This window comes from Pelodiscus sinensis, chromosome 2, assembly GCF_049634645.1.
Source record: "Pelodiscus sinensis isolate JC-2024 chromosome 2, ASM4963464v1, whole genome shotgun sequence".
Taxonomy (NCBI): domain Eukaryota; kingdom Metazoa; phylum Chordata; order Testudines; family Trionychidae; genus Pelodiscus; species Pelodiscus sinensis.
Window position 1 is genome coordinate 147,034 of NC_134712.1, and position 16,987 is coordinate 164,020.

The 16,987-nt window shown below is 48.6% G+C and overlaps 1 protein-coding gene across 48 annotated transcripts in view; it reads left to right on the plus strand.

The window, feature by feature from the left end:
- Positions 1–16,987, plus strand: part of SCRIB (scribble planar cell polarity protein) — a 264,687-nt gene that overhangs the window by 13,499 nt on the left and 234,201 nt on the right. For all 48 annotated transcript variants that reach the window (XR_012901145.1, XM_075919892.1, XM_075919859.1 and 45 more), the window contains exons 2-3: positions 12,363–12,480; positions 13,353–13,431. Coding sequence is in view for 47 of the 48 variants with exons in the window: in XM_075919892.1 (XP_075776007.1) it covers positions 12,363–12,480; positions 13,353–13,431 (197 nt within the window). In the remaining variant the exon portion in view is untranslated. The remainder of the gene's footprint in view (positions 1–12,362; positions 12,481–13,352; positions 13,432–16,987) is intronic.

A 16,987-nucleotide genomic window follows, 5' to 3' on the forward strand; every position in this document is an offset into this window, starting at 1 on the left:
TTCATAATCTGGAAAAGAAAAACAAGCTTTCCTGCTTTTTCAGGCCCAAGACGAATTCTCAGTTTGGAATGAATTAGCCCAAAGGAAGAAAATATTCTTCCTACGTTGGCAGAAGGAGTTACAGCTGTTCGTTGAAGTGATCATCTCACCTGTCTCTGAATCCAGGTGCTTAAGTGATTTCCACCAGTTCTCTGGTGTCACTTTCTTTAAAACATCATCAAACATCTGTTTCTTGCATGGATCACCCTTAGCTCTGAAGTTGTATAGTTGGCATTATGGAGGGATGATTGCTGGATGCCCATGCAATAGCCATCTTCTCTTCTTCAGCAGTTAAGGTTTGACCCTGTCACCGAGTGGGGGGGAGTCTCTGCCCTGCAGCCAGATGTGACTCAGCCAGCAAGCAGAACAGAAGGTGTATTTGTTGAGAGGGACACAGCATAGCACAGACTTGCTGTTAACACAGGAACCAGAAGCAAACAGTACAACCCAACTTGAGGAGTGGGGGACCCAGGACCAGCACCTGGGCCCTGTCCCTACATCCTCTACTAGCTGAGAAAACTCTCACACCGAGCAACTGGTCCCCCAGCCTGGAGGCAGCTCCACCCCCCTACATTGTTCAGATTCCCTGGCAAGGTGTCACCTGGTTACTCCCTCCCACCCAGGCTTAGGTTACAGGACAGCCTGAGCTATTGTTGTATTCATGCTAAGATGGGGCAGCCTCCTCTTCCCCTTGGTGAAAACCACACTCAACATTCCCATCCCCAGCTGGGTTCCAGTGCAGTGCCCAGGGAACCTGAGGCACACACACCGGGTTACAACAGAACAGTGCGGGACAGTAGGAATCCCATACAGCATAACAAAGCAAACAGAGTGAACATAATCCCTACTATGTCACAGACCTTGATGCTCAGTGTTGAGAATATTTACATAAGAGCGGCCAGGTGGGGTCAGACCAAAGGTGCATCCAACCCAGTGTCCTGCCTTCCAACAGTGGCCAGTGCCAGGTGTCTCAGAGGGAGTGACCAGAACAGGTAATCATCAAGTGAAGAAATTTGCAAGAAAATGAACTGGAGATGGTGCTTGTCCCATTCATTTTTGAATGCTTATTATTTCTCTGTTTAAGATCTTACTCCGTTTCTTCCAAACTTATTGTTGATGCTGCTGAAAATAACTATCCCTGCACTTTGTTCAGTTACAGAAATAGGCTTCAGGGTATTCGGCATGTGTTCAACATTCTTTTAAGCCCATGTTGAGAATTTTGGCTGTGACAGGGCCATCTATTTTTTCATGATTTTGTTCACAAATTGTCATCAGATTAGGCCAGTTTTTGAGAGTGCAAAACAGTCCACTACTGAGTAGGTTTGCCAGATGGTTGAAACAAAAATACCAATCTCCCCCCCCCCCCCCCAAAAAAAGGGGAAAAAATTCTGTTGAAGGGGAAAAAAGGGAGGGAAACCAAAATTGTTGGGGGGAGTAGGGGGGAAGGACTCCAAGGACTTAACCCCCCCCCCACAAAAAAATTAAAACAGCATTTCCCCTTTAAAAGTGAGTGCAGGGATAGGAGAAGTTGAGCACTAAGACCCAGGGGAAAGCATTGCTTCCCCTAGGTCTTTTGGCCTGCAGCCATTTCGTGCTGGCAGCCTTGGGGAACCAGGTAAGCATGGGGGCTGGGGTCGGGGGGCTGGGGTTGTTGGGAGCCAGAGGGGAACTGGGGGGGGGGGGGGAGGGGAAAGAGGCCAGGGGCTGAGTGTTTATAGGGTTGCCAGGTGCCTGGCATTTTTGCCTCCTGGCTGGGGAAAAATTCAGAAAATACTGGACACTTTAGGTGTCCGGTATTCTGTCCGGTAAGAAAATTCAGAGGAGCCTAAAATATTGGGCTGTCCGGGTGAATACCAGACACCTGGCAACCCTACTACTGAATTCTATCACATGTCTTATGAAAGAATTAGCTTGGTTCCTCCCACTTTTTCAGAGCAGCTGCTGCAGAGTGGTTGTTACAGATTGTCAGCCGACAGTCAGGGCAGTGAGTGGGGTGTGTGTGTGTTATACACCCGAGACTTCAACTGCTGAGACCGGGGTCTCTTCGCAGCGGGCAACCTGGAGAAGGTTGACGGGTGCCCCAAGAAGTTTACAGGGAGAGCTTGTTACATCTCAGATTTCAGCTGCTAGAATACAGGATCCCTTCGCAGCGGGCAGTCTAGGGAAGACTGAGAGATGCCCCAACGGATCTGTCACCTGGGAGTGACACGATCCAAAACGCCCAAGTTCTTCCTATACCTGTCCCTTATGACTGGCTGAAGTTCTTTTAAACTGTGCTTGGTTCTGTTACAGCAACTGAAGGAGTCAGGTCACAGCTTAAACAGTTACTATTTTATTGTTACAGGGTAAACTTAGCTGTTAAATGCTACTACTGTGTTATAGATAACACAGCCACTACAAAGGACAGGACAGAAATTACACTAATAAGTCACTTACAGGTACCATGAAACCCTTTGGTTCTCTGAGCTCTTATTAAATGCATGCAAAATAGACACCTAGCAGGTATATATATTCTCACCCCTGCGTTCCAGACTTGGCGTGGCCAGCGTCTTTCTCTCAATCCCTCGGGAAGAAGTAGGGCGAGGTTGGGCATCCCACTGACCTCGGGAGACAATCAATACCTGCCAGCAGGTGTAGATGATTGTAGCTCCAATGGGGTAGGCTACTGAATCCCTCTTTATACCCCTTGGGTCACGTAGGCTTCTTGGTCTCAAGTGGCCAATTAGGAAAAAATGGCTTTGAACACCAAGTTTCCCACAAAGGGTGCAAAGCATAATTCACACCTAGGAAAATGCAGACAATGGGCACTTCTAGTATATGATGGGAAAGATTCCTCTTCTGGGACAGTGCAGGCGTGTCAATTACTGGTACTAGCTATCAGGGCAGCGGGAGGCCCCGGGTCGTCAGCTAGCCCATTTACTGTCTAGTTTCTGTTTATGATAGTCAGGGACAGGCAGCACACCTGCGTTCCCAGGGCATCAAAGACTGACTGCCTTTCTCTTGCTCTCCGGGGTGGCGGAAACCAAGATGGGGTTCGTGTCTGGCTACACAGATGTATTTTGAAATTTCAACATTAGCCCTTGTTTCTGGAACACTTTGGTTAGGAGGTGCATCAAATGAGCAGTGCAACCATTCTCTTCTAAATGTCCTCTCATCTTAGATACATTTACAGTATTGTCTGTGACCAAGTGTCAGCCAACCGTCAGGGCAGTGTGTGTGTGTATGCTTCCGAGAAAAGGTTTAACGTCCGTGTCTTTACTGCTAGGACCGGGGTCCCATCGCAGAGGGTGGCCAGCAGGCCAACAGACGCCCCGTTATATAGGAAGAGCTTATTACACCTTAGATTTTAGCTGCTAGAACACAAAGTTCCTTTGCAGCGGGCAGCCTAGGAAAGGCTAAAAAGGTGCCCCAACGGATCTTGTCACCTGGGAGTGACACAGATCCAAACGCCCAAGCTCTCCCTATGTCTGTCCCTTTATGACCGGCTGAAGTTCTTTTAAATTGTGCTTGGTTCTGTTACAGCAACTGGAGGAGTCAGGTTTAACGCTTAAACAGTTACAGGTTTATTAAAAGACTTATAAAAGCATATGGTTACAATGGCTATTGCTCTATTTCTTAAATGCTAGTGTGTGTGTGTGTGTGTGTGTATGTGTGTATATATATATATATATATATATATATATATATATATATAGTCTTAAAAATGATCACAGGAAAAAGGTAAAGATAGAAAATAGAAATAATGGTACCAAGTGACAGCTTAATCTTTAAAGAACTCTAAGTCTATGTATATATATACTTAAGCAAAGGACCACATCCAGGTACAATTTTTACCCCTTTCTGTGCCTCTCGACTCCAGCGTGTCAGGCCAGGGCCGGTCTCTCAATTCCTAGGAAAGACGAATACGAGGTGGGCGTCCCCTTGGAACCTCGGGAGATCAAACACCAAACCCGACCAGCAGATAGATGGTAGATTGACACTCAGAGAAAATGCGCTGCTGGACCTATCTTTATACCCCTGGGGGCCCGTATTCTCTTTCTTATCTAAGATGCCGAATTGTACTGGTCCGTTTTGTGGCGCCAGTTCTTACAAGCAAGTTTCAAGTTAATTTACACTTGCAAGAGAGAGAACTAAATTGTGAGCACTAGACATTTTTTTACTGGGCGAGAGATTCCTCCCCCCGCGGATGGATGTGTGTTCGTATCAATATGGGTTTGAGTCAAGGGCACTCCTTGGCAGCCTCTTGGTCAGCAATTGGCGTATCTCTGTTTAGCCATTCACGGTCACAGCAGCCTGGGTCTTCTGCTCTGTGTGCCCTGTATGCTCCAGGCAAGCAAAAATGGATGTTACAAGGGGGTTCCTGTCTGGCTACACCAAGCTGCGTACTAGACACAGTTATAGTTTTTGCTGCTGCTTCTTGTAAGTATTCTGCTGTGCATGCATTTGTTGATGTATCAATTGTTTCTGTAAGGAAGACATTCTCTTCTTCTGTTGTCACACAAGCATATACAACCCGATCACTGTGGATGTTTCTCCACCCAGCAAGACTACGGGTATGTCTACACTACATGGCTCCGTCGACGGAGCCATGTAGATTACCTTTGCAGACATAGGAAAATGAAGTGGCAATTTAAATAATCACCGCTTCATTTAAATTAAAATGGCTGCCGCGCTGTGCTAATCAGCTGTAAACTTCATCCCACGAGGCATAACAGGGAGGTCGACAAATGCCTTTGATGTCGACCGTGGAGCGTCCAGACTACAACGCTGTGCTGACAAACAGAAGCCATTTTAATTTAAATGAAGCGGCGATTATTTAAATCGCTGCTTCATTTTCCTATGTCTGCAAAGGTAATCTACATGGCTCCATCGACGGAGCCATGTAGTGTAGACATACCTTCAGATTAACAATTTTACCCTCTAGACCAGTGTTTCTCAACCTTTTTTTAGGTACCCCCTTAAAAAAAAAGTACCCTCAGTACCTATAGTTTTCACACTAGAGGTACTGACCCCCTTGGTTCGAACTAATGCGTCCCGTTGCGCACTTTCACTTTTGGAACAGCTGTTGATTGGAGTAACGTGCCGGCGAGATCATGCTAATGAAGCGTGGGATATTTAAATCCCCGCTTCATTGACTATTTCGAATGCTACATTTGCATCCCTAGTTTGAACTAGGGTGCAAGTGTAGACATACCCATGCATAGTTCCCCTTTTTGAAATGAAATGCCCAGTGTTGGGCTGTTGAGGTGTTCTTCCCACCACAGGAATGTTAAATGTTATATTATGGTCACTATTTCCAAGCGGTCCTGTTATAGTTACCTCTTGGACCAGATCCTGCACGCCACTCAGGACTAAATCGGGAATTGCCTCTCCCCTTGTGGGTTCCTGTACCTGTTGCTCCAAGAAGCAGTCATTTAAAGTATCAAGAAATTTTGTCTGCATCTCGTCCTGAGGTGACATGTACCCAGTCAGTATGGGGATAGTTGAAATCCCCCACTATTATTGAGTTCTTTATTTTGATAGCCTCTCTAATCTCCCTTAGTAATAGTGACTATGAAATGCTGTGTTGGTCAGGCGGTCGATAAAATATCCTTACTGTTATATTCTTATTAGAGAATGGAATTACTATCCATAGAAATTCTATGGAACATGTGGATTCATTTAAGATTTTTACTTTATTTGATTCTAAATTTTGTTTCACATATAGTGCCACTCCCCCATCTGCACGACCTGTTCTGTCCTTCCGATATATTTTGTACCCCGGAATGATTGTGTCCCATTGATTGTCCTCACACCACCAGGTTTCTGTGATGCCTGTTATATCAATATCCTCCTTTAACATGAGGCACTCTAGTTCACCCATCTTGTTTGTTAGACTTCTAGCATTTGTGTAGAAGCACTTTAAAAACTTGTCACTGTTTGTCTGCCCTTTTCTGATGTGTCATTCTTTTTTGTGAATGTTTTTTGTCTGATCTGGCCCATACTTTATCCTCTTCCATTCCCTCCTCCTGACTAAAGCCTAGAGAATCTCTATCAATAGACTCTCCTCTAAGACATCTGTCTGATCCATGTGCTCCTCTGCATCAATCAGCTTTCCCCCATCTCTTAGTTTAAAAACTGCTCTGCGAGCTTTTTAATGTTAAGAGCCAGCAGTCTGGATCCACTTTGGTTTAGGTGGAGCCCATCCTTCCTGTATAGGCTCCCTCTATCCCAAAAGTTTCCCCAGTTCCTTATAAATCTTAACTCCTCCTCCCTGCACCATCGTCTCATCCATGCATTGAGACTTTGAAGCTCTGCCTGCTTACTTGGCCCTGCTCGTGGAACTGGAAGCATTTCTGAGAATGCCACCATAGAGGTCCCGGAAGACGACTAATGTGATGCCAATATTTAAAAAGGGCTGTAGCGGTAACCCGTCTAGCTATTACAGACAGGTAAGTCTAATGTCAGTACCGGGCAAATTAATTGAAAATATAGTAGAGAATAGAATTGTCAGACACCTATTTAAACCCAATTTGTTGGGGAAAAGTCAACATGGTTTCTGTAAAAGGAAATCCTACCTTACTAATCTACTGAACTAGAGTTCTTTGGGGGTTAGGGTGGTGGGGTGTTGTCAAACGTGGACAAGAGGGATCCAGGGGAGATAGTGTACTTAGATTTCCAGAAAGCCTTTGACAGGGTCCCTCACTAAAGACTCTTAAGTACCGTAAATTAGTGTGTATAACCCGCAGGTTATACACGTTTTTACAACCCCCCCCCCCCCATGGGGTATACATGTCCGCAGGGTATTCATGTTTACTTTTACTCACGGGGTTTGTGCCTGGCTGCGGCTGCGCAAGGCCTGGGGTCAAGTGTGGCTTTTTTTCTGCAGGCCGGCCAGCGCGCCTGCGCTGTGCTCTCCATTCCCCCGCCTGGAGGAGGGTGAGTTGTGGCTGCGAGGGACCTGGGGGCAAGTGTGGCTTGCCATCTGTGCTCTCCGTTCCCCCCGCCTGCTGTCAGCTGGTATTTGCAATCACCGTGAATTAGCATATAGATAACCCGCGGATGTGTATAACCGGCGAGTTCTAAGACTTTTTCTACACAATCAGGAAAAGCTGCAGTTTATACACGAGTGCGGGTTATACTCGTGTTCAGGTTATATATGCTAATTCACAGTAGGTTGTCATGGGATAAGAGGGAAGGTCCTTTCATGGATTGAGAACTGGTTAAAAGACAGGAAACAAAGGGTAGGAATAAATGGTCAGTTTTCTGAGTGGAGAGAGGTAACTAGTGGGGCCCCCCAAGGATCCATACTAGGACCAATGCTATTTTCTAGATCATTTATAAATAGATTGAAAGGCAACATTTCATAGAGTGAAGTGGCAACATTTGCAGATGATCCCAAACTGCTCAAGATAGTTAAGACCAAAGCAGACTGTGAAGAGCTTCAAAAAGATCTCACCAAACTGAGTGATTGGGCAACAAAATGGGAATGGAAATTTAATGTTGATTTATGTAAAGTAATGCACATTGGAAGAAATAATCCCAACTACAAATACAATATGATGGGGACTAATTTAGGTAGAACAACATGAGAGAGAGAGAGATCTTGGAGTCACTGTAGATAGTTCTCTGAAAACATCCACTCCATGTGCAATGGCAGGCAGGAAAGCTAACAATGTTAGGAATCATTAAAAAAGGGATAGGGAATAAGACAGAGAACATCTTATTGCCTCCATATAAAACCATAGTACGCCCACATCTTGAATCCTGCTTACAGATGTGGTCGCCTCATCTTACAAAAGATATATCGGCATTGGAAAAGATTCAGAAAAGGGCAACAATATTGATTAGGGTTTTGGAACAGGTCCCATATGAAGAGAGATTAAAAAGACTTGGACTTCTCAGCTTAGAAAAGAGGAGACAGGAGGATATGATAGACGTCTATAAAATCATGACTGGTGTGGGAAAAAGTGAATAAGGAAAAGCTATTTACTTTTTCCCATAACATAATAAGTAGGGGTCACAAATGAAATTACTAGGTAGCTGTTTTAAAACAAAAGGAACTGTTCCTTCACACAGTGCACAGTTGGCCTGTGGAACCCCTTCCCAAGAGAGATTGTGAGGACCAGGACTTTAACAGGGTTCAAGAAGGAACTAGATAAACTCATGAAGGTTGGGTCCTATTAGCCAGGATTGATAGGAATGATGTCCCTAGTCTCTGTTTGTCAGAAGCTGGGAATGGATGACAGGACAGCAATCTCTTGATTCTCTGTTCTGTTCAGTCCCTCTGGGGTATCTGGCATCGGGAAGACAATATTCTGGGCTCAATGGACCTTTGGTCTGTACCAGTATGGCCGTTCTTATGGGTGTGCTGCTGATATTGCTCTCCCCATCGTGGCATTGGGAAGCATAGTAGACAATAAGGCTCTAAATGCATGGAGGAACTTTTCATCTCTAAGCACTTTACTTATTCTGTGCAGCTTTAGCCAAGGAGCAGCAATGCTTCACAGTCTGTTAATACACATCTGTAAGCAGTTGGACTACTTTAATGTCTAGTTTGAGAAACCTACCCAGTTAACTGCACAGGTCTTGGCCTATTGTCTGTGAAGAGCTGACTTGAGCTGGTAGCTCTAGGAAGGAGGAATGTTTCAAACCTGCTTCTGGGAATCCTTAGTTAACCTCTCCAGCATGGTTGACAGCTCCACCTATGGCATAGGTACTTTCTCTGTGGTTTTCACACAACCTTTCTCCCCCTTGTCTGGCCTCTGTAGAAGTCAGGAGACCTTGTTCTCTATAATGCAGTGCTGAGCTCGGCCTGTATCTTACTGAACTGGTTTTGTCACCCGTCAGCGCTCAGTATGGTCCATTCAGATGAATGACTCATTCGGGGGGGGCAGTCGCATAGTAAAGAAGAGTCAAACCAGGGGACTGACTCTGGTCCATGTGTAGCTGTCTAGCTAAGTCACTCAGCCTCTAGCTCTGTTTTCTGGTCTGTTATAAAGGTCTCGTGTACTTGCTGTGTCTGCCTACCTGCCTGTGGCTTATTGACAGACGTGAGAACTCCATGGGTTAGAAGCCAGTTCCGTGTGTGGTTCTGTAATTTGATTGAAATGTAAGTTTGCTCTCAGCTCTACCACAAACTTCCTGTGTGACCCTGAGCGAGAGAGGCTACCGAAGACTCCTAGGCAGATGGCTGTAGCGTAGGAGTGGTTTTTATTTGTATTGCAGTAGAGCCAGAGGGCCCAGTCAGGTATTGGCATAGAGAGTACGCTTATTAAGTTTGCAGATGATACCAAGCTGGGAAGGGTTGCAACTACTTTGGAGGATAGGGTCATAATTCAAAATGGTCTGGAGAAATTGGAGAAATGGTCTGAGGTAAACAGGTTGAAGTTTAATAAGGACAAATGCAAAGTGCTCCACTTAGGAAGGAACAATCAGTTTCACACAAACAAAATAGGAAGCGACTGTCTAGGAAGGAGTACGGCAGAAAGGGATCTAGGGGTCAGAGTGGATCACAAGCTAAATATGAGTCAACAGTGTGACGCTGTTGCAAAAAAAAGCAAGCATGATTCTAGGATGCATTAACAGGAGTAGTGGTAGAGATGTAGCCGTGTTAGTCTGGGGTAGCTGAAGCAAAATGCAGGACAATGTAGCACTTTAAAGACTAACAAGATGGTTTATTAGATGATGAGCTTTCGTGGGCCAGACCCACTTCCTCAGATCAAATAATGGAAGAAAACAGTGACAACCATATATACCAAAGGATACAATTTAAAAAAAAGAACACACATGAAAAGGACAAATCACATTACAGAACAGAAGGGGGATGTGGGGGGGGGGGGGGAAAGAAGGTGAATGCCAGTGAGTTAATGATATTAGAGGTGGGGAAGGGGAAATGTCAGAGTTAATAGTATTAGAGGTGATAATTGGGGAAGCTATCTTTGTAATGTGTAAGATAGTTGGGGTCTTTGTTAAGTCCGGTGCGGAGGGTGTCGAATTTTAGCATGAATGCCAGTTCAGAGGATTCCCTTTCAACTGCACTTGAAAGGGAATCCTCTGAACTGGCATTCATGCTAAAATTCGACACCCTCCGCACCGGACTTAACAAAGACCCCAACTATCTTACACATTACAAAGATAGCTTTCCCAATTATCACCTCTAATACTATTAACTCAGACATTTCCCCTTCCCCACCTCTAATATCATTAACTCACTGGCATTCACCTCCCCCCCCCCCCCCCCACATCCCCCTTCTGTTCTGCAATGTGATTTGTCCTTTTCATGTGTGTTCTTTTTTTTTAAATTGTATCTTTTGGTATATATGGTTGTGACTGTTTTCTTCCATTATTTGATCTGAGGAAGTGGGTCTGGCCCACGAAAGCTCATCATCTAATAAACCATCTTGTTAGTCTTTAAAGTGCTACATTGTCCTGCATTTTGCTTTAACAGGAGTATTGTGATCAAGACACAAGAAGTCATTCTTCCGCTCTACTATGTGCTGATTAGGCCTCAGTTGGAGTATGGTGTCCAGTTCTGGGCACTCCAATTTCTCCACATCTTTCTTGAAATGTGGAGGGTCCAGAGAAGAGCAACAAGAAAAGGTCTAGAGAACATAACCTGTGAAGGAAGACTGAAAGAACTGGGCTTGTTTAGTTTAGAAAAGAGAAGATTGAGGGGGGACATGAGAGCCGTTTTCAGGTATCTAAAAGGGTGTCACAAGGAGGAGGGAGAAAACTTGTTCATCTTGGCCTCTGAGGATAGAACAAGAAGCAATGGGCTTAAACTGCAGCAAGGGAGGTTCAGGTTGGACATTAGGAAAAAGTTCCTAACTGTCAGGGTGGTCAAACACTGGAATAAATTGCCCAGGGAGGTTGTGGAATCCCCGTCTCTGGAGATACTGAAGAGTAGGTTAGATAAATGTCTATCAGGGATGGTCTACATGGTGCGGAGTCCTGCCATGAGGGCAGGGGACTGGACTCTGACCTCTCAAGGTCCCTTCCAGTCCTAGTGTTCTGTGACTTAGGCCCACTTTGTGCTGAGCTCTGTACACACAAGTCTCTGCCTTTCCATGGAGGCTGTTTTGAGAACCCACCAGGGGCCCAAGTGTCGTCCTTTGTCCTGGTGAGCAGCGTACTCTGCAAGTAGTCTGTGGAAACAGAGGAAGGGCCTTGGGAGTTTGGTACCATCTCCATGTTTTGTTAGTCTATAAAGTGCTACCAGACCATTTGTTGGTTAAGTTTATTTCTGCAGAGATTCAGGAACACAAACAATTTGCTGCAGTCCAGAATTCAGTTTCTGACCATGACCACGACTACTACCAGGGCTGAAACCCCCTCTGGGCAGTGATGGACTCGGCTTCTGGCCGGCAAGTTCTCTTGCCTGGCTGGTTGTGCCTAGTAAGAGCCCAGTTCATGTCTTTGCCTCGGTAGTGCCTTGTTGCAGTGAGCTGTCCAAGCTAGGAGAGCCTTGCCTTTGTCAGTGCACATGCACGTTCCTAGCAAAGAACTTGTCCTACCCTGCCTCTTACCTGCTAGCCTTGTTCAGCTTCCAGCTGGCCATACCCCCGAACAGTCTCAGGGGGTCCCTGAATGGCAGATCGCCTCAGCAAGCCCCTTCATGGCCCTAGTCAAAGGGACTGTGTTGGGGCGCTTGGTCTCTTGCTTGGCTCCCACATGGTTGGGCCATTGCCTGAAGGGAGAGGTTAGAATGGAAAAGTCTGCGCCCTTAGCCCTGGTGCTTACAGTAGCTCCTCCTAGAGCCTTTGGTGCTGTAGCTTATTGCTTTGGTAGCCATGCAGAGCCAAGCAAGACTCAGCCCTTCATCAGTCTCTGGCTCCATTTCATACACCTTCCCCCTCCCAGGGTGGTCCCATGTCTCTGGGCCCTACACCCTCTTTTATACATTTCTCCCGCCTCTGGGAGGGGTCTGGGTCCAAAGGCACCTGCCCGCACCTCATTCCAGCTGAGCAGGATCACTATCTGAGCCCTCTGAAGGCCAGGGGCGGGTTCCAGCTACTGCGAGACAGGGCCACATGGTGTGAACAGGTGCCCTTTGGTATGAAGGGCCCCTGGGACCCAGACTCCTCCAGTTAACTGGACCGGTAAGCGCTGGTTAACCTTTCACATCCCTAGCACCAGTGAATCTTAAGCAGCAGGTCACGGCTTGTGCTGGTGATACCAGCTCTCCCCTTGCTAGTCACCAGTGTGGCAGCTGGAGTTTTGAGCAGTGGCCTGTCTGCATGGAGGGGCCTGGGCAGAAGGAAGTAGGGGGAGGAGCTAGATAAGTAGGGGGAGGAGCTCCCCTCTGGCGCTGTTGCTGACATGGCTCTGCTTTCTCCTTACAGCCTTTCTTCCGGCTCCTGAACCTGCGCAAGCTGGGCCTGAGTGACAATGAGATTCAGAGACTTCCCCCTGAGGTGGCCAACTTCATGCAGCTGGTAGAGCTAGACATCTCTCGCAATGGTAAGGCAGACTGGCCAGGGAGCCCGTGCCCTACCCAGTGCACCAGGACCCCAAGGGGGGTGTGCCCTTCAAGAGCCCGCTAGAGGGAAGTCTCCATGTTTCCATCCGCCCACTAGGAATGTTAATTGAATAGTTGAATAACCTCATTAAATGTTATCGGTTTCAGTGCATGGTGGCAGCAGTCCCTGTCTGGGGAGGGGAGGGGGGGGGGGATCTAAGCTCTCGAATTCAGCATGAGCCGGAACTGAGCTGGGCTACCTGCCTGTCTGGCTCTTATTACACTTGAAATGAAGAGCTGAAATGGGGGTAGGTCCTGGACCCAGCATGAGCCAGGCTGCCTGCCCACCCACCAACTAATACACATTATATGCAGAGCCACAACAAAGGTAGGTCCTGGACCCGTTGCAAGCCAGGACTGAGCCGGGCTGGTCGCTAGCCTGCTAAAACATTTACTAGCAGGGAGAGTAAATGCGTGTAGTCTGTAGCATTAACCTATAAGCTTTTGCTTCTCTGTTAATCGACTACTCTTTCATCCCTACTTCCACTGGGTGGCCCTCTTTCTGGGGTAGCCTTGTCCCCACCAATTCAAATGGAGAGTATGGCACACAGGGTTAATGGTGTTGGTACTTACCGCCTGAACAATTGGCCAAGGTCCTGGTGGAGGCTCCATCACTAAGACTGGATGTTTGTGCAGAGATCTATTCTAGAGACTATTCGGGGGAAGGCAGTTCTGTGGCTCGAGCTATGGTGGAGGTCGGCCTAGGTGGTCACAACCCTTGTGGCCTTCAGATCTGCAAATTCAGGCGATGGGCCTTTGCTGTTTATCTCCATGTGACTGACCCTTACCGGGGCCTTTTTTCCCTTTGCTTCAGACATTCCGGAAATCCCTGAAAGCATCAAATTCTGCAAATCCCTGGAGATTGCTGACTTCAGTGGGAATCCGCTTTCCAGGTAGGGAGGGGCGAGCAGTCCCCTCTTGGCTCAACGCAGTGCATGGGGTGAGGAAGGGAGAAACGCACTACCTAGCCCAGCAGCTTGTTTGACCTTCCCTAGAAATAAAATCGAGGCAAAGCCTGAGAGTCCCCAGAGTCATTTGCTCTCCTGGCACCCTGGCTCCAATAGCACTGGGGAGATTCTTCAAAAGCCCTGCAGTCCTTTCCTCTCCATTGAGACTGCAGCTGCTCAGTGGTACTGCTGGTGTTTGGGTTGTGGTCACTGGTCTCTAGGAACTGGTTGGAGAGCTTTGCCTGGAATGGCTGTGGCACTGCAGGTCTTGCGAAAAGTCAGACCTCTAGGTACTTCCCTCTGGTAACCCAGAACCTTTCTGTGGGGCTGCTCTGAGCTCCCTTCCTTTGGTCAGTATCTCTGCTAGTGCAGTGCCTGGAGCTGAGCTCGTAGTCTCAGGGTCTGTCCAGAACGGGGGCAGCAACTGGCAGGGCTGTTCCCCACTCTGGCACTCTGAGGCTGTGTCTACCTTGGCACCCTTTTCCGGAAAAGGGATGCTAATGAGACACTTCGGAATTGCAAATGCGGTGGGGGATTTAAATATCCCCTGCGGCATTTGCATGAACATGGCTGCCGCTTTTTTCCGGCTCAGGGTTTTGCCGGAGAAAAGCGCCAGTCTAGACGGGATCTTGCGGAAAATAAAATTCCTTTCAAGTAGGAATAGGGGATCTTCCAGAAAAGGGTTTATTTTCCGCAAGATCCCGTCTAGACTGGCGCTTTTCTCCGGCAAAACCCTGAGCCGGAAAAAAGCGGCAGCCATGTTCATGCAAATGCCGCAGGGGATATTTAAATCCCCCGCGGCATTTGCAATTCCGAAGTGTCTCATTAGCATCCCTTTTCCAGAAAAGGGTGCCAATGTAGACACAGCCTGAGTGCAAGAGACCTTAATAAATATCTTAACTCCATAGTCTTCTGCTTAAAAGCTCCCCAAGACCACAGATTCCCTGGCTCTGGGAGGAAGCCGCCGCCACCAAGTCAAACAAGATCTCTCTCTTGAACCAAGGAAGAAAGCACTTGGTCTTCTTCTAGAGGGGTCTCCTCAAGCCCTTGACTACAAGAGAGCTTGGAGAAAAAGAAACCAAACTGTCTCTGGTAGCTGCCCTCCCAGTCTTAGGCATGCACGGACACCCATTTCCTTCCAGAATCGCACCCCCATCCCTAGGCCATTCACTGCACACTTAACCCCTCATTTTTGGCCTCACCGAGGGAGGCCCACAAAATCCACTAGCCCTGGAACCCCAGAAGAGTTAATCTGGCCTGAGGCCGTGAACCTCAGTCCTTCCCCCCCACCATAGGACTGGAGCACCAGGGGCGTGAGGTGTCTCAGTTGGGTTTTGGAGGGTCTTTCTGCTTCTCACTCAAGTGGCCTCTGACTGATTTTTCTGTGGGTCAGTGGCCCCTGACCCAAAAGAGGTTCCCTACCCTGCCATAAATAAAGACAATGCTGGACAGAATATTTTACTTTATTTAAAATGAAGCCTGGCCAACAAGCCCCCAATTGGGGTCCAGTGCCCATCTGGCCAGCTTCCTTTCCCTGGCCCTGATCCTGGGGCAGGCCCTGCGGGGCCCGTGTCTGCTGCAGGAAGGGCTGGTGGCGGCCTCCCTCCTTCTGCGGCACTCATAGGAGGGGAGGCCGTGAGCCGAGTCCAGTCCCTCCAGAGTTGCAGCAGCTCAGCCCTGGCCCGGTAAGGTAATCCAACCCCAGGGTTCCACCCACATGCCCCTAGCATTCTGCCCTGCCAACCCTGATTCAGAAGCTTATGGAGAGAGACTTTCCCCTTCGTAGCCCTTACTCCTGTGTCCTTTTGGGACTCCTCTCCCCTCTGCTGCAGAGTGTAAGGTGCCCACTTTGTGGGTGCAAGGCCTCTGCAGACTGTGCCCCTTGAAATCAGAATTGGCGCTCTGCTGCCTCCTTGTGGTGCTGGGACATGAGCACAGTTTGCCAGACAGCACCAGAACTGCTTCCAGTGTCTGACTCCCCCACAATGCATCTGGTGGTAGGTATTGTCACTTCTTTGGACTGGGCAGAGCCAGAGTGAGTTCCTCTCCCTATGTCCAGGTTTGCGGGGGCAGTGGTTAGCTTTCTAGGGGGTAGGGGGCGGGGACAAGAGAACAGTCATGGTGCTGCTTTGACACTTCCTCTCAGGGGTGGTCTCTAGTCTTTTTACCCAAGATCACTTTTTGGATGGAAAAGTAACCCGGGAGTCCCTGAGGCTGCGCCTCTTCCGCAAAACCCTGTCCTGCTCACTCCATCCCCCTCTCTCCATCGTTCACTCTCTGCTGCCCTTACTCACTTTGATCAGGGTAGGGCAAGGGGTTGGGATTCAGAAGAGCATGGGGCTCTGGGATGGAGCTGAGGGGTCTGGGTGCAGGAGGGGGAGGGCTGCAAGCTCTGGGAGGCAGTTTGGGTGCAGGAGGGAGCTCTGTGCTAGGCAGAGAGTTGGGGGGCAGAGGAGGTACACAGACACTGGAAGCAGTGGGAGGGGTTGTAGCATGCTGGCTCTGGGCTGGGACAGAATGGGGAGGGGGCTGGAGGCTGGGGTGCTGCTGCCTGCTGGCCAGCGCTTACTACGAGCAGCTCCCAATTGGCAAAGCAGAGCTAAGGCAGGCTTCCTGCGTGCCCAGACCCCACACTGCTCTCGGAAGGGGCCTATGTGTCCAGGGAGGGTGGGCACCTAGTTCTGTAAACTCCTGCCTCTGTTGACACCCCAATCAGCTTATTGGCCGCAGTTCCCCATTCCTGGCCAAAGGGCGCCACCCGTAGAAACCGCCCCCCAGATATATTCTATATTTATGAAAAGTTTCCCTGTGGATAATCACTGGCCAGGACAGGGCAGGCATTTTAGACATTACTTTAAAGCGTACGAGAAATAAAACATGAAATGCGCCGATCAGTCACCATGCTAAAAGCCCCTTTGGCAGAGTAATGCTCCAGAGAACGCCTGTAACTCCGCGAGTGGCAGCAGGTGTGTGTGAAAGGAGAGTGTTCCCCAGGCTCTGTGTGCAAGAGTGAGCTGGCTGCTGGGGCAGTCTCAGAAACCCTGCCCTGCCTCTGGCATTCACCACTCAGAGCACAGCAGCTCCCAGTCCTCCTGTCCCTGGCTGTGCAGAGATGGGAGTGGGGCCAGGGGCAGGGTGCACATGAGACCGCCTGTGGGAGCTGGCTGCGCAGGAGAGGGTACTGCCTTCAGGAAGTGCAGACAGTCCCTTACACCCAGTCAGGCTGGCCTCTCTCTCCCTGCCCTATGGGGCTGCGGTGCAGGGGGGTCCTGCTGTCAGGGCTCCTTGCCGGCTCTGCATAGCCAGCAGGAGCAGTGGCAAGAGGGAGCAATGGGGGGAGACAGCCGAACACACGCTGCTGGCTGTGGAGTGCTGCTTCCTGCTGGAGATTGCCATGGACTGGGAGAGTCTGCAGGAGCAACCAGTCGAAGGCTCGAGTTGGTACCGTGAGTGCTGGGGACTGGGCTAAATGACCTCGGAGGTCTCCTCTAGTCCAACGAGG